We start from the raw sequence: 23,826 nt of genomic DNA, 5'->3' as shown, positions 1-23,826 counted from the left end.
GGTGGGTGGGGAAGGTCTAGGCCCCCTGCTGAGCGCTTTCTTTACTTCTGGTGACTCCTGCCCTGGGCAGCTTCTGGGTCATCACAGTGGCCACACGCTCCTAGGGGGCGCTGGCTTGTGGTGCTGTCTTTTCCCGTGGCTAGAAGAGCTTCCAGCATGCAGGGACTCGGTCCACCTTTTGCTCTGAATCTCTCTTGGAACAGGGCTCACCAGCCTCCTCCTTACCGGGCTACTGTGAACTCCCAACTACAAAGATGGATGGGGAAGAGAAGGGGGATGCTTTGTCCTCTTTCCTCATTCCCTTGCCCTAATACAACTGGAGGCGCTCTTCTCCCCTCCTGGCAAGGATAGCACCCCAAACTACCCAGGGAACCTTCAAAGGTAAAGTTGGAGTGGACAGGTCCTTGGCTTTCTGTGGCTCTCATACCTCTCCTTTTTTGGACTTTTACACCTTGCTTTATCCCATTTCCCTTTCTGTTTGTTTTTCTCCCAACTAGGCTGTTAAATACTGTTTACTCTGATCACTGCACCAGATCCCTGTATTTGAGGGACAAATGCCCATTTTTGCAGTTGATAAAGGGGCCTCTTTAAAATCAAGGTATTTTTCTCTTGGCTATTTAAACTACATTGTACAGATTCCGGCTTTAGGCCCTCTAAAATCATTGCTGTCAGGATCTTTTGGTTGGCAGAGGAGATTCTTCTATGCATCAATTACTTTTAGGTTTTATACCTTATTCTTTCTTTACCTATGTGTCTATCTTGATTCCCCTTAGGTCCTCTCTGAATTACTTTCTGAAAAGTTAGAAAGTAGGGGAACAGTTGTCTTTCAACTGAATTGAATCCGGTTGAGATTGAGGGCTGACTGGCTGGATATCTAGCCCAAAGAAAGTCTGGTAAAAAAACCCAGCTCCAGCTATTTACTTCCATTCGTCTCATAAACACATTAAGAGCTGGATAGGACCTTCTGAATCATTCAATTCAATCCCTTCTTGTTGATTGTGGAGGAAACTGAAAGGATTGTGGATGTATCTAGTAGTAAGAATCCCCAGGCCATTGCTTCTTTGTTTATGGGAGTGGGGACTGTTAACTTTCTCTGTGATTTTGCTTCAGAGACCCTCTTGTCTGGTGGACTTGTCTCAACTCATTTCCCCTCCCTTCTCTATCTCCCAACACACTGGCTGAGTCTTTCTTATCTGAAGTTTTTCTTTTCCATTTTCTTCTCTTTGTGACTATGCAGTTAGGTGGGCAGCCTTAGTCTTTGACAGCCCTGGAGGCTGAATTTCTTTCCTTGAAGAGCAAGTCCCAAGTGTAGCCTGAGGAGCAATTGTGAAAGCTTTCCTGTGACACTAATCTCTGTCCCAAAGGAGCTGTGAATGTCTCTTTGGTTAGAAGAAAAAGTATAAGATATGAGTATCTGGCAGCTTATTCCTTGCCTAGCCTTCCTTGTCAATTTAGTATTTCTTACCCTCAAATCTGAGTACTTGTTAATAAATGTTTTTCAATATCATCGGATCCCTATGTAATCTTATGTATTTATTTTGTGCATTTAAAAACATTCTGGGAAGGGCTAAGTAGGCTTTTCTTAGTTGCTAAAGAGATGTGACACAAAAGTTAACTTTTTAGGGTATAGGAGATGTTTTGAGATTGGCAAACTCATTTTACAGACTTCATTTCATTTGATCTTTACGAGCCTGAAAGACAGGTGCTATTATTATCCCCATTTTACAGATTGGGAATTCAGGTTCAGAAAGGTTGTGACTTCCTTAAGATCACAGAACTATTAGTTAAGTATTGTGGAAGTATTCCTGAGATAAAATTAATATGACTGCTTAATTTCAGAGGTACTTCCACAGTATGAGATAGGATTTGAACTCAGTTCTTCTGGATTGTTGTCCAGTATTATCCATTGTATGCCTTTATTTAGAAGTCAGTCTCCAAAATGCCTGAACTGAATGCAGGATTAGAACTAGAACTTAAAAGCTAGGTATAAGTACTTCCAATATCAGGGAGAGGCAACTTATGAGGAACTTTCTCCTTGAATAGCAGTCAACTTTTCATGTAAGAATTAGCTCACCATGATTTTATACTAAGAAAAGTGTCCTTAACCTGGGGTTCATGGATACTTTGGTCTCTATTTTTATTTTTACTAACCTCTGATTAAAAAGAATTTTTTTCAATTATGGTTCATGGATACTTTGGGGTCTCTATTTTAATTTTTACTAACCTCTGATTAAAAAGCATTTTTTTCAATTATGAATGTAGGCAACAAAACATTGTAATCATGACAAAAGGAGTCTTACACAAAAAAGGCTAACCCTCCCCCCGCCCCCCCCAATTGAAGATGACAAAGCAAAAGGTCCTACAAATGTGAGGCTCACACAGGGACAGGAGAATTTCACTTCAGCTTGGCTAGCAACCCAAGCATCAGATTGGTAGTGGCATAGGTCATGGTGGAGGGTGAATCTGGGTCCAAAGCCCTCATGGGTTCAGGTGGTTGTGAAAGATGCACAACCCTGCTTTCCACAAACCCTCCACACACCCAGCTGTGGGTCCTGAATTTTAGCTTAGCATTTGTTTAGTGCCTAGGGCTGAAATGGGGGTGGGGAGTAGAGTGAAAATGGAGTCCTTCTGGCTGTGGTTATTGTTGTATGAGGCTATTGTTGTGTTTCATGTGTCCTAGTGGCTTTTAGGGGGTTGTACAGGCGTGTGCTTGGGGCCATTAACAATTCCTGGCAGTCACAAGTAGAAAATGTTGATTATGCTTATTTCAAAATCTCCCCTAGCCTAGGCTGTATAGCCTGGGGGAAGGGCAGATTCATAATAACTTTTTTGTTGGGGAGGACGGGTTGCACTGGAAGGGAGGGTGACCTTTGTTTATCTACAAGCCTGTATTATAAAGCAGAGCTCAGGTCCCAATCTTTCTCCCTGTACCCCAGCCTCCTTAATACCTGAGTGTGTTTGAGTTGTTATATTACCCTACTGTAATTCCTTGTCTCTGAGACTCTCTAGTAGCCCCTGGGACTCAGTATAAATCCACATATACTTGATTTATCCTTTTTTTTTTTTTTTTTATTTTTCCCATTGATTACTGTGGTTCAGACACATTTGTGTGTAGATCAGTCTCTGAATTATCATGAGATTGTGAGCCCGTTGAGGGTGAGGATTTGTATTTTGTATCACCTGGTGACCACCACACATCCTTAACTTAAATTAATAAAAGCTGCAATTTCCCTTTAAAAAGAGCCTAGATGACAAAACTAGAATTCAAGTGAAATGTGCTTTATATGGGAACATTAAGTACAATAGCAATCCCCCCCTCCCCTCCCTTTTTCTAAGAAATTAGCTTTGGAAACTTTGGGCTAGTTTTGGAAACTACCAGTGTAGAAATGTCCTTCACCTATTTGGCCAACAATCTTTTGGATTTAGGGTTGAATTTTTTGTTCTTTGAGGGTTTTGTATCATGGAGAGAAAAAAAAGGATAAAAGCAAAAATGACAATATTCAAATGGCTGAGGCTAGTATGGCATCTGGTTGGGTAGCTAGCTAACAAGAGTTCCTTCTAGTGTTTGAGCTTCACATTTCTAGTTCCTCCACAGCTTTCTTCAACCCTTTACGAGATGGAGTTTGTTAGTCTGATGATGGCAGACTTAGACTTCATCTTTCTAAGACTTGTTAACCAAAGTCACTAGGCATAGTGGCAGAGATCGATTTCCTTAAGATGAAATGGTTCAAAAAGCAAAGCCTATTCTCTTGGACTTCAGATCCTTTTGCATTTAGACTAATAGCTGGTAGTGGATGGTCTTCCAAGATGTGCTATTGAATTGTAGACCAGTGAGTGGGCTTTGTTAAATCATTTTCAGCTGTATTTGACTCTTTGCTACCCTGTTTGGAGTTTTCTTGGCAAAGATACTGGAATGGTTTGCCATTTCCTATTCTAACTTATTTTACACATAAAGAAATTGAGGTAAACAGGATTAAGTGACTTGCCTAAAGTCAAATTCTTTTTCTTTTTCTTTTTTTAAAGTTTTAATAGCTTTTTATTTACAAGTTGTATGTCAAATTATTTTTCAATTGTGTCTGATTCTTCATTGATTCCATTTGTGATTTTTTTTTTTGTTGTTGTTGTTTTTTAAAGCAGAGATACTGGAATGGCTTGCCATTTCCTTTTCCAGATCATTTTCCAGAGAGATATACTGAGGCAAACAGGGTTAATCAACTTGCCATGCATCACACAACTGAATTAAGTGTCTGAAACCTAATTTGAATTGAGGCAGATGAGTCTTCCTCATTCCAAGCCCAGCACTCTCCACTAAGAAAAGTCAGTGAAAAAGACTGCTATAGCCAGTTATTCTCAATGGGTGTAGTTGACCAAGAGCCAGAAGAGAAAAAAAAAACTAGGATTTTTGAGTTCTGGGATGGAAGAGATTTCCTCTCACTTCCTTTTTTATAGGCCGAAATTATTATGCGTCATCATTAGATTGTGAATTATTTCACAGGTAAGGACTGTCTTGCTTTTCCTTGTATTCCTCTTTTTACCAGAGTTGCAACATGGCACTGGCAGGGGAAATAGTAGCTGACCAAGAAGCAGCTCCTTTAAGCTTTTCCTGCTTTTTTATTTCTGAACCCAAAGCTTTTTTCCCCCTAAAACTTTCCAACCTTAAAAAAACATATATTTTACATATATTGTCTCATTTGAGCCTCACAACAATCCTGAGGGATAAGGAGTATTGTTATAAGCACTCTTCTTGAGGAAATTAAGGCTGCCTCTGCCCTCCTTATTTTTCAGGTGAGATTTATTCTACATTGCTGTGAACCTTCTCAACAGAGGCTGTATTTTCTAGGTTTTCTCCTGACAAATATTAGGGTAACTACAAGTAATTACACTTTAGGGATAGAGGCTGAAGTGCAAAGACACTCCTAATTTTAGAGTAAAGGGGTGCCCTTATCAGTAGAAAAATACACCCTCCACTTTATATTAGAGAAGAGAAATGAAAACTTAGTCATGCTACTTAGATCTGGAAGGGACCTTAAGATCAACTTTCAACCCCTTCATTTTGAAATTTACTTCCAGTTCTAGTATTTTCTGACTCTTTAATTTAGTGATTTGTCCAAGGTCAACACAGCTTGTTAGTAGCAATCTGGGACCTAGGAAACCTAGGTCATCTGGCTTTCCAGCCCAGGGCTCTTAACTACATCACAGCCTGAAAAGATGCCAACTCCTGACCTAATTAAGTCTTGGTCATCCAATACAATTTCCTACAACCAATGAAAAGCCAAAGCAGAGGAATGAGTCTCACTCTTCTGTGATGTGGCAGAGAGAGGAGAGTTCCATAAAGGGCCACCACCCAAATTCTACAGCCAGATCATCCAGTTGGGTCAGGAACACCTTGGGGTCCACCCTGTTTGTCCTGAGCACTGGGGAGATTGAGAAAGATACCAGAGGCATTTGGGTCTCCTCTGTTGGTTTCCCAGACCCTGGTCTGGGATAGCCATATGGCTAGAGGGTCAGGATGTAATTCTTTCCTAGATGCTAAAGTTTCCCTAATACTTCCTTAGTCTCTCTTTTGGAGTGACAAAGGAAGGTTAGAAGCCCATATGATAGATGTATGACACTAAGGATGAATAGATTGGAGTTCTGAAATGAATATCATCATTGAATCACATTGTATGTCCTGATAAAATGACATCATGTATGTCCTGATAGGATGTGTTTGTTATATCCTGACTCTATTAATATTCTTCAAGAAGTTCAGGTAGGAGGGTCAAGATAAGGGTTCTATATTAGATGTATGGGGAGGGGTGGGTATGCAGTCTTGGGCTGATAATATGCATATTTAATTTGGTTGGGGAATCACTTGCTTGTAGGGTAATCTGGCTCTTGGCTTTTGTATATAACTTTGGGTATTCTGACCACTGCTGCTCCTACTTCTGAGCTATTGAAAAACTACATAGAAAATAGTTAATTACCATTGATAACTAATGTTCACTGGCAAAGCAACCTAAATATTTCTTATTAATGCTTATCCCAGAACTTCCTAAGCTTTCCCCCCTTCTTTTTTCCTTTCCCTACTTCTGAATGTGTGTGTGTGTTAGTATTAGTCTTATGAGCTCTTGGGTGGTGTAACAGGGGCCTTGATTTTCCTCTACCTGTGTTTCTGTTTCTCCCTCTATGAATATAATTGTGTTTCTTCCTCCCTATGCCTTTATCATTGTCCTTCCTCTTATTTCTTCCTCTTCCCTCATACAAACTACAATCTAGAACTCAGTACAAAAGTGGATAAATCATACTTTTTGTTTACTTTTTAAAAACTAAGCATATTTTTTTATCATATGGTTCTTGATTAGCTTCCCTTCTTCCCCTCTCCAGTATGTATTAATAGGGAAAAAAAGATTTCTCTTCTTAAGTATAGAATTCAGTGAAATTTTCTAGAAACAGGAAGCTGGTGTGAGGGAAAATTCCATTTTGTTGCATCCAACTTAAAACTTTTGAGTGGCATTCCTTTCCCAATTTAAGAGAACATGCACCTTTTGTAGTTAGAACATAGTTTATATTAGATTCATAGTGCTTGAAGATAGGGAGGAGGGAGCAACTGGAGCAAGGATGGGAGTTAATACATGTTTAAGCAAACCCCCTGGCTACTGCTTATGGTGTGTTCTGGAATCTTTTGGTCTTCCAGTTTGTTTTCATTTAGGTTTTTATGGGTTCCTTTTGTTTTTACATTTTCTATTTTCCTCTGCCTTTACACCAAACCTTTCTTGGAAGAAAGACATGAAAAGAAAACGGTGCAACCAAATTACCCACTGAACCTGATAAGCATTTGCAATAGTCCACACCTGTAGTCCCCACGTCTTAATGAATGGAGAAAGGTACATTTTCTCGTTTGGAGCCAAACTTGGTCATTGTAATTACACAGCATCCAGTTAATTTGTATTATTTCATTTGTATTATTATGGCCATTGTAGATATTTTGCTTATTTCATTTTGTTTCAATTTATGTGTGTCTTGCCATGTTTCTCAGAAATCCTTACATTAGACTGTCTGACTTGATATGAAAAGCTGGCAATTTGTACAAGAGGTTGGAGAGACCTGTGTTCCACTTCTGACGGTAGCTACGTGATTATGAATAAGTCATTTCCTGAGCTTCTACAATGCTCATAATAAGTGCTGTAGTACCTTCCTTACAGGGTTGCTGTTAAGCTCCAGTTAGATAATTCCATATGGGTAGAGCACTTTGTACACCAGAAATAACAACAACAAATTGCAACACGCAGTTCACCCTGTGAATTTCCTACCCTCCAACCCTATCTTGTCCATAGTATACCAGCCCTGAAAGAGAAGAGGTTTTTAAGCTTTAAAAGTTCATTGTTCACACACAGAGGAGAAAGCCAGAAATTTGCTGCATACTTAAGCTTTCCCCGCCTTCTGTAAACAGTTTGTTAATAGTTTTTTGAGATGAAATCCATCCATCTCTGGAATTAAGGACAGCCAGAAAATCATAGCATCAGGAGAATTTGGGGCTGAAAGGAATCTTAAATACTATGTTATGTAGTTCCCTTATTTTACATATAGGGAAACTGAATCCCACAGATAAGAAATAGCAGGTTCATGATTTGAAGCCAAATTCTTCTCTACCTTGCCCCCCCAAAATAATCTTCATGTTTTTTCTCCAGGTTTATACCAAGTTGGCAACAAAAGCATCCTTTTTTGAAAGAAGCATGTGTTTCTTTGTCTAGTTCTTACATTTACACATGGGTGGGATCCCGGTCAGATGGAAGGGTCGAGAGTTTTAAAAACTTTGGAATTAGAATTAAAGTGGTTCAGACTGAGGCAGATTGGTGATGTAGCTGCCTTTTAGCCTTGAGAGCTTCTACTTATTTTCTGGGTTTTGGGGAGTCTTGATGGGAACTTCTTAGAACTAGTGATAGAGCTTGCTTTTGTCAATAAATACCAAAAGATATTGAATTTACCATCATGTTTTCTACAGAGGTAACACTCAGGATAAAGTGAACAAAGCCTGTGTTCTCTTGCATTTTCTCTGATTTAGCTGCTATTCTGTTTTTAGATGAGAAATTCTTTCTAAGGCTGACCTACAGGTGTCTGTTAGACCATGTATCTTGATTAGTGTTCTACCTGTGCCTAAGGATCAAAAAGAAATGAAGCTCATGTACCCCATAGATGAAAGACATGCTCAGGAAAATGTGTTATATATTTTTTTCTAATCTTTGGGATGGTCTGTTTTTCACTTCAGCTTAAGGGTAGGTCTAATTATATAGTGGGATGGATTAGGAGACTTCAGAAATATATTGTCATTTATCTCAAATCATGAATATCCTTTGGGGATGGAGGATGGGGGGAGGAGACCCAGAAAAGTGCTTGGGGGTCACATAGCAAGTTGGTAAAGCTAATTTGCCACTTAAAAATAACTTATTCCTTTTGTGTTTTAAAAGTTTGCATAATGCTGTGAGATGGATAGTACCTGCCATGTTAAAAAAGAATGGGGGTTGAAAAACAAAGGGAACTAGGAGCATTAACTATGACAATTTACCTTCTCTTAATGCAGCTCCTCAGACAAAGTTGAATGAGAAATGTCAGGCATTGTGCTGAGTGCTGGGGATACAAAAAGGCAAAAAGTCCCTGCCGTTGAGGAGTTTATAATCTAATTATGGAACTAATATCTAATAATTATCTAAACTCTAAGGAGTACCTTATACTACTGTATACAAATCATCTCTTACAGTAGCAAATTGAGATAGCTGAGTGCCTAGTCTCAACAAAATTAGATTACTTTTAAACATATTACACTTTCATCTTTGTATCTCTGCATAGACTGTCCCTCATGCCTGAAATGCACTCTCACCACTTCAGTCTTTTTTCTCCTTCAGTCTAGTTTTCTCCAAAATTTAACAAAACAAAATTCAACAATTTGGAACTTTGCCCAAAGGGCTGTCCAACTGCATACTCTTTGATCCAGCAGTGTCTCTACTGGACCTGTATCCCAAAGAGATCATTAAAAAAGAAAAAGGATTCACGTTTACAAAAATGTTGTAGCAGCCCTTTTTGTAGTAGCAAGGAACTGGAAACTGAATGGATGCCCGTCAGTTGGGGGACATCTGAATAACGATCAGCAGGAAGATTTCAGAAAGGCCTGGAGAGACTTAAACATGAACTGATGCTGAGTGGAGTAGAACCAAGAGAACATTATACATAGTAACAACAAGATTATGCAATGATCAACTCTCATGGATGGGGCTCTTTTCAACAATGAGGTAATTCAGGCCAATTATAATAGACTTGTGATGGAGAGAGCTATCTGCATCCAGAAAGGAGTGTGGGGACAGAATGTGGATCATAACATAGTGTTTTCACATTTTTTGTTTTTTCCTTTTTTGTTCTCATTTTTTCTCCTTTTTGATCTGATTTTTCTTGTGCATGATGTAGAAATATGTATAGAAGGAATTGTTTATGTTTAACATATATTGGATTACTTGCTGTCTAGTGAAGAGGGTGGAAAGGAAGGTGAAAAATTCAGAATACAAGGTTTTGCAAGGGTGAATGTTAAATATCTTTGCATGTATTTTGAAAATAAAAAGCTATTTAAAAAAAGTTTGGCTCAAATGTCACCTTAGAGATAGAGATAGTGTGGGTATAGTGGATAAACCATGGGAGTTGAGACAAGAAGTCCTGATTCTTCTAACTTATGAGCTGTGTGGGTGGTTAACTTCTCATTTCTACAATGAATGAGAGATTTGGATTAAATAGGGTCCTTTCTAAATCCTATACTATTCTCATGAGGCTAAATGTGACTTCCTCAGCTATTCTTGTCTCTTACCATATCTTTATGTACTGTTATCTTTTCTTCCCCTACTGAATGTAAATTCCTTAAGGTTAGAGACTGTTTTTGCTATGTTTCCAATGTTTATTATATAGTAGGTATTTAATCAATGCTTGTTGATTGAGATCATGTGTACAAGAGAAATCTGAAGACATTCAGTGCTCCAACCAGTTCCCACTCAGCCTTACAAGAGAATCAAGTCTTCTGGGAAGCTCGGGAAGATCCCCTAAACTACTTATGAAGCAATAGAATGTGTGTGGTCTAAAAGATGAAGATGTGGCCATGGTGTTTGATGGGCATTATGTCTCTAATGAGACAAATTTCCATGAATAATGGTAGATCAGAGACAGATAAAGCTCTGAGTCTTAATATTAAATCTACCAATACAGGGGATTCAGCCTTAGTTGCCCCTAAGAGGCAGAGTTTGCTAGCAGGGGACAGTGTTAGCCATTTAACCTAAATGCTAAATCAAGCCAAAAATGTGCCATTGTAAAATATCAAACAATCAATTAAGGATTTATTAAAAACCTATTACTATAAGGCAAAGGAGATAAATATTCAAAGAATGAAATGGCTGTAGAACTTCTCTTATTTATGTAAAGAGATTTTAAAAAGTGGCCCAGGAGTGCTATCCAGTGTTAAGATCCTTAACAATCCATCTTTAGAAAACCAATTTTCTTTGTACCTGTTTTAGATTAGGGGTTAAAACTATCAATGGAAAAATCTCATATAATATCTTTTCACCTGATAAGACAACCAATCGGTAATCTCTAACCACCGCAGTGCTCCAGTAATCAGATGCCAAGTCAGGGTGCTTCAGGAGTAATTGCCTCTTCTCCATGCAGATGTTGTGACAGCTGCAAGCCCCACGTGTGCCCCTCCCCCCCAGCAAAGCTATGAATGAACGAATAGCCATGTGGTGAATACATTTACTTTTCTAACAGATGTTTCAAAGGCCTAAACTCCATCATCTATAAGCAAAACTTCCTTTGCTGGAGGACTGGTCCTAGATCCTGCCCCTAGCCCATGACACATACCAAGCTGGTAAATTCATGACCTAAATTCAAGGTCTTTCTAACTGAAATCTGTTAGATTTAGTTGAGGACTTAAATTTCACAGTCCAGAATCTTTATTATATTTATGATATCATTTTACTCCTTTTTATCAGAAGTAGAAGAGAGATCCATTTGATTAATGAATACTTCCTTAATTGTGATTTCTTGATGATTGACAATTAACTGGGTTAGTTTTCAGAAAAGCCCCATCTGTGTGTGTGTGTGTGTGTGTGTGTGTGTGTGTGTGTGTGTGTGTACTTTAAATCAAAAAAGCTTATTCAATACTTCATAATTATTTTTGTCCTCTTAAAGCATTCAGTTTGGGAAGTCAAAGAACATTTTAAATTTTGTAAACCTTAGATTAGTTCTGTTGAACTTCTAAACTTGTTTTTAGAGCCTACAGCATATTCTTTCGACAGTCTTCAGTGGTGACATATTGTTCTTCAAGGGCATATTTGATTTTGGAAAGCCTCAAGTTCAGAGTTAAACTTGGCACACAATGTGGGTGATCAAGCTTGTGCTTTTTTTTTTTTTTTTTTTTTTTTTTTTTGTATATGCCTACAATGCCAGGAGGCTGACTTTCTTAGTTTGGGCTCTAATAGTTCCCCTAAAGGCATCCCAACCATGTTTGAACAATGTTAGCATTGATAGAATAAGTGCTTGACCTTCCTCAAGTGACTGTTGGGGAAAAGCAGATTTTATTTAGGATCTTTGAATTTGGGATTACCTTGAAAGTAAGTTTTAACTTTAAAAAATGATTTCCTTTGTACATAATTAAAGGATACTTGGAGAGTTGCTATTTCTTGTCTAGAGAAATAACAATAGCTTGCCTTCATATATCACTTTAAGGTTTGCAAAATGCTTTGGAGAAGTTAGCTTTTTTATCACAGCAAGAAAGTTAGGTGCTAGAAATGGTAGATTTTGTTTCAAAGATAGAAAAGAAGGAATTGTTACAGTCGCTTAACTTCCCAAGAGAACTCTTAAAAGAGAAAGGTTGGAGCTCATGTTTTAGAGACAACATCTCTATGTGATAGGTTGGAGGGATTGAGGGAGGGAGCTCAGTTTTTGATTTCTACTCCTGAACTCCCCTCCCCAATCCGTCCCTACCAATGAAGCAATTAAGGAAATCTCAAAGGAGAATTGTCACTAAGGTCATCATGTTTCCTGGGAATCCCTGCTGTCCCATGAGATGCATGGGCCCACCCTGGTGTCTTCTGTACCCTTTAAGTACTAATTACATATCTAGTGGTATAACTTTTTTCCTCCCTGTCTCCCTGAAGTTAAAATTAGCCTATTCTTGGCTGACACTGGAATGGAAGCTAGAGGGAAGAAGTGTCTTTATTTTTTAAATTTTTATCCATCTTCCCCACAAAGAAAAATTCAAAAAATTGAATATTCAAGGAATGAGTCTGGTTGTCTTATGGTTGAGTGTCATTAGATTTTTTGACCACCAGACCAAATCCTCCCAATCCTTCCACCTCTATCAATGGTAAAGGTTTGCTTGGGAACATTCACACAGTTCCAACCTTGGTGGCTCGAATGAAGATTAATGGGCCTGGTGTGGGGTCTGGTAGTGTGAGGTGAGGAAGGTTTTGCATTAGCACATTACACTCTGGGCTTGCTTAGGTGATTCACGGTGCTTCTAGGTTGAGACTATTGGGGTTTTTCTGTTGTGGTTATGGTTCATTTAGGAAAAGCCATCTGTCTGGGTGAAGGAGTTTTGGCCAATATGCTGGCAAGGTCTGAAGTGTGCCGCTGACGGACTTTACCCTTAATCGGGTGTTGCCAAGCTCCTTGTTTTTAATAATATTGCACATCTTTACTTTTTTCTCCCTTGCTGATAGGAAGGAGCCAGCTGCTAGTGGTAGCAAATCTTTCTTTAATTTTCACAGTGATAGATTATTACTTCATTTAAAATGGCGTTTAATTTGTACATGTGCCCTGAGGCTTTTAAATATTGAGCTTATTTGATTAGTTGGAAATCAATCTGGGCTTCACCAAAGCCCATGCCCCTCGTTTACAGACGACAAAACAAAAGACCCAGATGGTTTAAAGCTTATAGTGAGTTAGAAGCAGACTCTGCCCAGATAGTGTTTGGAGCCCCTAACCTCATTCTTCTTTTTTTTTTTTTTTCCTCCCTTTCTATCCATCAAGCCTAATTCTTATTCTTGATTTTCACCTGAGAATCCAAAACAAAAAGTAGTCCGGTTCTCCCCTCCCCCATGTGTCTGGTAGGTAGTAGTTTCCTACTTAAAGCATGTCTTTTTCATCTAATCCCTCCTTTCATCTTAGCCTTGCAGGCCTTTCCTGAATCCTCTTGTGCTAGTCTCTCCTTTCCCCTTTCTCTCTTTTTACATACCTGAGACAGTGGCTTTCTTTTCTTTCAACTAGCCACCTTTCCCCTCCACCCCCCAAAGAGGAGTATGAACAAGATGGCAGTTGGCCAAGTTGAGATTCTTCCTCAGCCTCTTAAAGGAGCTTATCTGTCTGAGAGGGCTTCGTGGGTGCCGATGAATTAGTGCCTTTGGTCCGTGTGTGTGTGTGTGTGTGTATGTGTGTGTGTGTGTGTATGTATGTATGTGTGTGTGTATGTGTATGTGTGTCCATCTGTTGGGACACACACATCCCACCTTTTCAGATTAAAGATATGATTAAGGTTTTGGACCCAGAGTTGAGCAAAACCAGAACCTCTTTGCTATTTGTATTTCCCCCCTCCTCCTGAAGAACAGAAGTGAAAGAAGAAATCCTGCTCCTGGTAAATGCATAATTTAGAATCTGCCCTGTATGGATAAGAAAACAGACTCTGCAGCTGCTGTATAAACCCAGACTGGCAGCCAGGGGCTTGTTTTCTTTTCCTCCCACAGTGTTTGCTCAGGATGGGGGGAGTGGATGGGGTCAGAGCTTGTCCTCCCTTCCGCCCTGCCTTCCCCCATTTAGCAGTCAAGACTGGACTTCAGAAGCATGTGGTCTAAGGAGAAGCTGTTTGCTTTCACCCCTCCTGCTCTTGCTAGTCTCCTACAGACTTCTGGGAGCTCTGTCTTTCTGAGCTGCTGCGTTTTCAGTATTTCATGCTCGGGGAATGAGGGAGGAGCTCAGGAAACCCCAAGTGAGTTATCAGATTCTTTGTATGAGGAACATTTTATGTTTTAATAGTGACTGACCCACAATGGTCAAATTTGGCCTCCAAAGATGACCCTTTTATTAAAGGTAAACTTGGAGCTGTTAAGGTCTGACTCATTGAGGTGGTTCTCCTGGGCCCTCTGTGCTTTGGGGGATGAGGGGGGGGGTGGTCACAGACAAAGAGAAGGGGGAAGGGCCTGCACTGTCAAATGACTAGGGTAGTGGGACATTACCATCAGCAAATGTGACCTTAGGCAGGAATTTTGTTTCCAGGTGGTGTAATGGCAGGAACACTAATCAAAGACTTGAGTTTGGAGAATTGTGGCCTGTGTGACTGAGCAAGTCAATCTTCTATAAAATGAGAGTGTTAGACTAGATGGATCATTAATAATTTTATAGTAAAAGAGGGTCTCATCATGAAATGGGCACAGAAAACAGTAAAAAATTTCCAACATTGTCATCGCTTAACTCCCCAGGAATTGGCATTAATTCAACTGTAATTTTAAATCCATACCTTGCTAGTTTGCCTTGATGCTGATTGATAACTCAGTCAGATAGTGACAGGAAAATTGCGAGTGCTTTGGGCCTTCTCCTCTCGCTTGAATTTTATACCAGAAAAATGGTTCTGAGGGCGGAAAGTTGGATACTGATTGGATGCTGCTAAGTCTACTAGTTCCTCCAGGCCTCTCTGCTGCCTACCCCACAGGCATCCTCAAATGGACTTATACCTGAGGTCCTGCCATCAAAACAAGGCCAGCAGGACTGTCCTTCCGCTCTCCCTCACCCGTGCTCCCTCAAGCTGGTCACTGTCTGTCTGTGACAACTTTTTCTCTTCTATCTTCATTTCAACTTGATTTCACCCTTGATTAAAAATATGGCTGGGGAAGGAGAGCACGTACTGTGCTCTGGGCTCTGTCGTGTCACCATGCCTATTCTAAGTTCATTCTGCAAAAGCTGGATGGCTCAGCTTTAACTTAGACCAAAGATTTTTCTGGTTCAGTGCTCATGGAAAAGAAATACTCACACTGTTGAGTTCAGTCTGTTGGTATCTCAAGCCTGAGTGTTAATTCCACTAACAACTGCCTGCCTAGTTAAATGTTAAAGAAGCTGATGGGAATCAGATGAGACTTTGAATCCCACTCTTAATATCAACTAGCTGTGTGACGCCGAGAAAGCCATTTAAGATCTGATCCTTTGTTTCCCCATGTAGAGTTAAAAATATTTGTAGCACCCACATTACAAAGTTGTTTGGGGGTACAACATGTGTGTAGAATACTATGAACATTTGCTGTTGTTGTGATTATAATCTGGGTATATATAGGAGCTTTTGGTGACTACTTCTACGACTGTGGGGTAGGAGAATTGGGCAGGACTTGAAGGATTGTCTTAGAAGGTTCACCACAAAAGTAGTGGGCCTGGTAAAAAGGGGACAGTGCTTTGTATGCTCTCTGAAAAGCCAGATGGATTCCAGATAAAATCCACTGAGAAGACTTGATTTTATTTGTCTTCCTCCCCCATCTCTCTAAATAATTTTATCTTCAAAGTGTGATGCAAGTGTTAATTAACACTCATAGTTCTCCTGGGAGGTAGGCGAGTGGGAGCACCCCCAGTAAAAGAAGCCCAGGAAATAAACAGGCTCTAGAACAGTTGAGTGGGCTGGAGGGTGGGCTCAGAACCCGTGGGTCTCTCCCTCTTCTCTTTGAGGTCTCTGCTAGTCCCTGGCCATTATCATCCAATGACACAAGGCTGTCTTGTGAGAACATCACACATTCTTGGAGTAGTCATCTCCCAGTGGAAGAGATGCAACTTCATGGAATTAAATGTTTGACTTCTCTATTATGTCCACGATGACCAGGAAGGGCAGAGAAGACATTCTACTTCAGAAACTACCTCAAATAGGAGTCTGAGTAGAGCATCAAAGCTTATTAAATCTTTCCTGTGTAGGGCCTGATGCTGCCCCATGAGAACTGCTTTCCTTCTGAATTAACATTTGCAGGTCATTAAGTGGAGAGTATACTCCTGGAGTCAGAATGTCTCTTCTGAGTTCAGATCTGGCCTCGGACATATTGACAAGCTGCTGTGTGACTCTAGGCAAGTCATTTCAATCTATTTGCCTCAGTTTCCTCATCTTAAAATGAGCTACAGAAGGTAATGGCAAACCTCCACCCCACTGAACAACAACATAGCATGTACATGGTCAAAGGTAAAACGTGAGGGCCCTCAGGGAAGAGACTTATTTTGGCCTTTCTGTGTGTCTTTAGGGCTTAATATTGTGCCTGGCACATGCTAAATAAATAGATGTTTAATAAATGCTTATTGACTGACTGACTTCCTTGAAAGAAGTTGGCCAGCCAGTCTCCTGCTGGTGTTTATGCTCAGTTCAATTGAATAAAGACCTATTAAAACAATAAAGTCTAATAAAGACTTGCCATGGTCAGTGTGTACTGTATTATGAGCTGGGGATGTGAAGATGAAAAAATGACAAAAGTTCAGCAATCCCCAAGTCCAGTTATAGGAGCAAAGGTTGATTTAGGGTTGACTGCATCTTTATTGATAGTCTCTTAGAGGATTCTGGAGGTGCCACTTGGGGATGAGAAATTCTCCATGCAAATGTTGGGAATCAGTGGTTCTAAGCCTCAGGCTAAGGCAAAGGCAAAGAAGGGGATTCCCTTAGAGTTTTTTCTACATGGACTCTGGCCCAGCACATTTTGGAGTCATAACTTTTCCCAGCCCAAAGGGGCAAATTTGACTGGAATCCAGATTACTGGATTAAAAAAAACAAACAAACATATTTTTTGAATTAAAAAAATCTGTTCTTTCCCTCCCACCTTCCTTTCATAATAAACATGCATAGTCGAGGAGAACAAACTCCTGCACTGTCCAGGTCCAGAAATGACTCATCCTGTGCCCCGAGCCCATCTGTCACCTCTGTCATGATGTGGGTAGCATCCAGCTTGCTGGATTTTAATGGACACTCTCTGGTAGCTATTGAATACACTTCTAGCTTGGGGGTTGTATGTAGAAGTGTCTGTCACCATTCAGCAAAAGTGGAGATATTGCGTCCTTTACAATGCTTCACGCTTCATTTAATTTAATTTTGGGGATATTACAAAGAAGAACATTGAAGAGATAAGACCTTGTGGTCCTAGAAGGGGATTCTGGGCTCTCCTTGTCTCCTGGTTCACTTCATAGGCAGCATCTCTGACAGCTTTTGGGCTATGAGTCAGAAGCCTTGGTCCCATGGCTAATTATTTTTCTCTCTGTTGGCACTGCAGGCTGCTGACAACGTGCCGCAGACCTCTGCCTGCGAGTGAGTCTTTCCTCCGAAGCCATCGCCAGTGTGTGGAGCCTGCCCCACACCCGCCACCTGCCAAAACCACGGCCTTTACCTGTGTCTTTCGGTGTTTCCCCTGCGACCCGTCCTGTGGGAGCACCTCCTGGGCCACTCCTGAGTTTGCACAGCATTCAGCGGCGGCTCCAATGGTGAAGATGACGAGGTCCAAGACTTTTCAGGCATACTTGCCTTCTTGCCACCGGACCTACAGCTGTATCCATTGCAGGGCTCACCTGGCCAACCATGATGAACTCATTTCCAAGGTAGGTGTCCTACCTTGTGCTGCCGCTTGTTGGGGGCACTTCTTCCTCACTCGTAAGGTCTACCAGGATGAGTTGTGCTGTTTCACTAGGGGACAGATCTCTCACTGGTGAGGTTGACTTCCCTTCTCATCTCAGCCACCCCCATTTTGGTGCTTTTAGTCAGCTGAGAAGACACTTGGGGAATGGAGGGGATGATGTAATTTAAGTGAGAAATTGGTCATTATCTAGCCTGCAATCAGCTGGGGTTATGTGCCAGTTAGGAAAGGGGAGATAGAGGGGCATTATTGGGGATGATGGGATGTGGTTGTCCTAAGCCCACTGGCTTACACATATTGCAATCTTTCTGGGACCGGTTTGGAATGTCAGATAAGGTCATAGATAATCATATTTAAGGTTAGCCCAGTTGTCCTTATGCTAGTTTGTGTCATACATTTCTTTGGAAATCTGGTAAGGCCTTGGACCCCTTCAAAGAATATTTTAAAATACATAAAATACACAGAATTACAAAAGAAATAAATTCTATTGAAATATAATTGTGTGTGTGTGTGTGTGTGTGTGTGTGTGTGTGTATCTAAAAAGTTCACAGGCCCTTTCCTCCCTGTCAGTTGATTTGCAGAAGTGGTCAAGCATCTATAGAGAGAACCAAAAGAAAATTAGTTGAAGAACTGATGAAAGCACACGGGACCCTGGGATTATAGAAACATGAATCCAGAGATTCCCTGTAGTCCATTTTATAGATGAGGAACTAAAGTCTCAGAGATTAAGGATCTGAGACAGGATTTGAGCCCAGATTCTCCGATACTAGACTAGAGCATTTAGCCTATGAATCTAGGCAACTTGCACCTGGCCATCCAGGACAAAAATAGTGCTATTTTTGGGGTCATAAACAAAAGCAATAGCATCCATCTTTCCTTCTCAGCCAGAATTCCCACCCATCCTGGCAAAAAAAATTCCCCCAGAGGTCAGAGCATTAACTGACTTTTCCTTTTCTCTGCCTCTTGCACCGACTCCTCCTTCTTATCCTTGCTTAGCCTAATGTTGAAGGAGGCACTGCCTTAGGCAGACCTTGGCCCCTTAGGGCTTCTCCAGTCTAGAAGCTAGCCTGGAATGAGAAATATAAAGGACATCATGGAAAGCAGAACAGTTTCCTTCTAAAAGCATCTCTCTTGTTTGGCAGCTGGGAAAATCTTCTCAGATACATAGTTTTCTTGGTGTGTCCATGGGAAATCCCCTGGCTTGACTTGGAGCCACTGTGAGGCTGAGGATTGTGTGTGCTCAGTCTTCAGTCACAGACCTGAAGAATCACAGCACAGATGGGGTTGCCGCTTGCCTTGACCAGCAGCCATCTGCACTAAGCTGCTGGGGCAAGGGGACCTTGAGCTTCAAGTGTGGCCCTAAGTCTGCACTTGACTCATTGCAGAACACTGCAGGATAAAGACACAATTATCAGCTCACTAAGCTGAGCTAGGCTGGGGGAGCTAGTTAATCCTGGGAGAGCATGACGGAGCTTCCCAACTCACTGCCTAGCACAGTAAATGAAAGTGGCTACTAGAAAAGGAGCAATGATGGGATATAAAGCAGGGGCTCTTAGGCTGTCCCCAGACAGATTTCATCCAGTTTATAAACTTGGGTGGTGAAAAAATGACATCTTTATTTTAACTGACCTCTAACTGAAATTTAGCATTTCCCTCAATTATGGATTTTTAAAGAAACATCCTTTAGAGAAGGGATCCATCATCAGACTCTCAAAGAAGGGGGGGTTCATGATCCCTAAAAATGTTGAGAACCTTTGGGAAAGAGGAATCTCAGAAGAGCAGAATCAGATGAAGTAGACAGAACCTCCTCTCCCTTCTGAGCCTGAGCCACAGTTTCGAGTTACAAGGCCTTAGCTAGCTTCCCTGCCTGGAGAGTCTCCCATAGAGACTCCCTATAGAGTCCCATAGAACCCTAGAGATTCAGCTTTTGGTGCTGCCATGGAGAGAGAAGCTGACCCTGCTGGATTCTCAGCGGATAATGGATAGCCATTAGCCAGCCTAATCCACCTCAGATTTCAGTGAGAGAGAATATCTGACTGTTGTTGTTTGTTCTTCATTTTTATATGGGTGGTAATGCTATAACATGCAAGTGAATTGACTATAGAGATTCTCTATTAGGATATCTCTATTCTCTATTAGGATTCTCATAAATAGGAGGAAGGCAAAAGTTCTTTTGGTCTGCTTCCTTTCTATTCCCTTTATTCTTTCTCCTTAATGCTCCTGCATTTAGATGACCTAGACTCCAGTCAATTGAACCTGCATTTATTAAAGGCCTGCTGTGTACAAAAGTACTTTAGTGGACAAATAGGGGTCCCTGCCCCTACAGAGACTACTCTGGTTGAGCCTCTTTCTCTGACAATTTAGCTTGTCTTGGCTCCTCTGGATTTTCTAGAAACCCCTTGCTTTTTAAAAGTAGGAAAAAGTTGGGGATCTCTGCTCTCTTCTCCTTCCCTAGCTGAGAACAACTGTTTTAGCCATCAAGGAGAATGATGGAGAAGATCATAGTGACCATGACATTGGATTGAAATCTTTCTGTCTAGGGAAACTGACATGTCAAAAGTTGTGAGATTTCTCTTTCCCTCCCCCCCCCCCCCAATGCCTTTATTCTTTAAATTTTTATTTTTTGCAATTGTCTCGATTCCAATTTCTTCATTTTAACCCCAGTATTCATATTTCTCAGGATCTTACTTTTCTCATTTCCCTCTGTATCTTAGGATAAAATGAGGGAGTGGGGAGGAAGAGGAGGAAAGGAAAGACAAGACAAGACAGTTTGGTTTTTCTGATAAAGCACCAGAGTGGAGGATGGGTGATAGAATGACTCCTTTCCACTGGGAATCTTGTTACTACTGAGAAGGGGACATCAGTCTGATTACTGGCCATGTCAACATCAGCCATATAAGATCTATTTGGCCAAAGTCGACTTTTGGAGATACTCCCCTATCTTAGAGTAGTCTATTCATGCCTTAAACATAGTGAAAGGGAGGGGAGGATTTGCTGTGATAACTCACTCAAGTCAGTCTAGTCTGAGCATGAGGTGATGGGAAGCTTACACTGTAGTTCTCTGGCCAAGTTTGGGTTGAAAAAGTATCTAATGTTAAATGAACCATAGTGAAGGGGCAAAGTGTCTGGTTGACTCGAGGGATTTTTTGGAAGACTTTTTCCATGGTTTTCCTCTGTCCTCCAGTTTTTGTTGTCATTTTTTTTTTTCAGTATAGCATTTTAAGACTTAAAGTAACAATAATTGATTTATGTAAAATAAATCCCTATTTGGTATTTTGGGCTTTATTATCCCCATTTTATAGATGATACATGTATAATCGTGTGTGTGTGTGTGTGTGTGTGTGTGTGGACCCAGCTATAGTTGTGGAAAGTGAGACAGGTTACCTTGCACAGCCCTCCCTTACTTCAATCCTACTTATTTACACATCATAGCATCATCTCCTCTCGGTCTTGGGTCCTCTTCAAGAAGTACAAACAACAACAGCAGCAGTGTGTATGTGTGTGTATAGGGGGTGGTGGACATTCAAAGGTAGGTTTCCTGACTATAGGTCATTTCTCTTTCGTTGTATTGTCTCCAAAGTGCAGTATAAGACATTTTTCTTGAACTATATTGTAGGTCATATTTTATAGCTGGGACTTCCCAGTAAAGTTCTATCCTATGCCTTCTCCTAAAGCCCTGCTCCACGTCATGTAAGTGAACTTGAGTTTTCTAAAACTTCTAAAGAAGAGTACAAGCTCACTTAATAAGATGCTATTGAGTTGGAAAGCCTTTTGGGGCCACACTGATAAGGAGACTCAGTTTGGCTATAGACTGAAGTATTTTTTAATCACAGCAGTTCTTGAAGAGGGGTTGCAGTCTATGTTGATGACGTGAACGAGTCTCTTCCCTCATAAAATTATAAATCTTTGAAGTTGAAGTAATGATAATCTTAAACAAATTATAGAAAATATATCCTTCTGAGGTAGGGGTTATCATAACCCCCATTTTACAAATTAAAAAAAAATCTGAGGCTCAGAAAGGTTTAACAGATTTGGTCAGAGTTACTTATTAGTATTTTAAAATATATATTTATTTTTAACATTATTACATTTTAAATTATTAAATTTAATTTTAACTCTAAAATCTCTCCTTACCTCCCATCCCTTCTATACCTGCCAAGAAGATGAGCTGTATGTCAATTATTCATGTGAAATAATGCAAGATGTTGTTTCCATAGCTAATAAGTTTTTAGGACAGGATTTGAATTCAGATCTTCTTGACCTAAAATCCATTGTTCTAAAGTACAGATGGGAAAGTTGAGGCTTAGGATCTTAGGTTTGTCTGTGAGTCATATAGTGAGTATCAGAACTCTTGATATTATTTGATTGGAGGTCTTGTACCAGAAGCTCTTTAACTCTGAATGGAATCGACTTTCCTAGATGATGAAAAAGAAAGGTCTTTATCTCTAGGCTAGGCCAGGCCAGAAACCTTAAGGGGGGTGGGGGTGGGGGTGGTAGGCTTTTTCTCCATTGGGTTCTCTTCCTCCCTCCTCCCCCTCCAATTGGTTATAAGAATTTCTACCAGAGTGCCTAAATTGTGGGGAGGGAATGTATTGGGTAACATGAACAGGGAAGAATTATGCTCTCTGTCCCCAGCGAGGGAAGAGAGAGAAACTTTCAAATGACCTTTCCAGGTGGATCCAGAATTATTTTGGTCTTCTTTCCAGTTTTTCTCTTCCTTAGGTGGAGAAGGCTGTTAAACAGGAAGTTATTTTAGGTTTGTAAGAGAAAACTAAATTTTAATTAAAAAAAAATCTTGGATATAGTGTCTGGCAGTGACCTTGAAAAAACCTGAATGCTGTGTAAATGAGGCTGGGTGGAGTACCTAGATCACCTTACCCTAGTGCTGTTCTAGCCTCTTATGTTCTTGGAATCCAGACTTTGCTGGCTTCAGGTCCTCCTTTAGAGTCTCCCTTTTCCCTGCAGAGAGAGGTCTATTCACAAGCACAGGCCAAATTTAGCACAAGCTTTAGTTTCCTTGCTCTCTCCAGGGTTAGGATGGATGAGTGGATAGATGGGGGGGGGGGGGGGGGAGATTTTAAAGCTCTGTATTTTAGAAAATTGAGCAGAACTGGCTGTTGTTAAAAGAGTAAGGAAACTGGCTGGCATTGTACAAAGATTCTTTTATTTTGTTCCTTGGTTAGCCCCAGCAAAAAATAATCCATAGGTTCTTTTGGAGGTTTACTTAATGGAAAGAATAGTTTCTCCTCAGCCGCCTTCTTGGGAAACAGACAGTCTTTATTTTCAGTTGTTGTCTCCCACCCCCCCCCCCCCCTTCCCTCCCACCCTTTCCTCTTTTCCATTTAAGAAAGCCCCACTGGAGAATATGTCTCTATTTTCCCAGTCTTGACTTCATCTCTTTTGGTTTTGAAGAATGTCCTGAGGGACATGGGAGCTGAAGCTGACAGATTGAAGCTGGGGTAGTTAAGTGATACTTTGTACTCTTAATAGAGCCTTTATCTGCAGATTGGAAATTGTTACACTTTTTATTATTATTTTGGCCAAATTCCATTATGGAGATGAGAAGAACTGAAATGTTGAGTTCAAGGTCCTCCAGGGAGTTAGATTCCCAGGAAAGGGAGAGTAAGATTCCTGGCTCCTTTTCTTGCACTATAACTTTGATTCTAGACTTCGAGGCACTTGCAATAGTACTCCTCTACCTCTTTTTCACTTGAATTTCTTGCCATCCAAGTCAGATAGTTCCCTTTTCCCCATAAGCTCAGCATAGCTACATCTTACATTAGCTGTGTAATTTTCCCTTAGAATCAGAGCTCCAGAAAAAAATGAACCTGAAAGGGAAGGAGATAAGAGAAAGGGAGAGTTGGGAAAGCCTGGTATGTCTCCAAGACTGTAAGCCTGTTTTTGTTCTGGAGGAGAGGGAAGAAAGGGTGAAAGAAGCTCAGTGAATTGATGACTTGAGATATCTAGGGAATGTGCTGAGACATCCTCCAGCTTCTTATCTAGGGGCTGTCATGGCTCAGATGTTGGAGTGTGCAGGGAGGTGGCATTTTGAGTTGGCACAAGGAATGGCTTACATTGTTGTGCTTCTTTAGTAAAGAATGCTACTGTAAAAATGTGCTTTCAGGAATATAGAACAAGAAAAGCTGCCTTTGGTACAGTAAATAGTGCTGGACCTGGAGTAGGCAGG

The 23,826-nt window shown here is 40.6% G+C and overlaps 1 protein-coding gene across 5 annotated transcripts in view; it reads left to right on the top strand.

The window, feature by feature from the left end:
- Positions 1-271: 271 nt before the first annotated feature.
- Positions 272-23,826, top strand: part of YPEL2 (yippee like 2) — a 69,311-nt gene continuing 45,756 nt past the window's right edge. For 2 of the 5 annotated variants that reach the window (XR_007953240.1, XM_051994140.1), the window contains exons 1-3: positions 5,367-5,752; positions 16,004-16,098; positions 17,283-17,604. Coding sequence is in view for 4 of the 5 variants with exons in the window: in XM_051994140.1 (XP_051850100.1) it covers positions 5,705-5,752; positions 16,004-16,098; positions 17,283-17,604 (465 nt within the window). In the remaining variant the exon portion in view is untranslated. Of the gene's footprint in view, positions 382-5,355; positions 5,753-16,003; positions 16,099-17,282; positions 17,605-23,826 lie in introns of those variants that run through there. The other 3 variants (XM_051994142.1, XM_051994143.1, XM_051994141.1) reach the window with 3 other exon arrangements.

This window comes from Antechinus flavipes, chromosome 4 (assembly GCF_016432865.1).
Source record: "Antechinus flavipes isolate AdamAnt ecotype Samford, QLD, Australia chromosome 4, AdamAnt_v2, whole genome shotgun sequence".
Lineage (NCBI taxonomy): Eukaryota > Metazoa > Chordata > Mammalia > Dasyuromorphia > Dasyuridae > Antechinus > Antechinus flavipes.
Note: the sequence above shows the minus strand (reverse complement) of the source record. Positions and strands in the feature narration are given on the sequence as shown.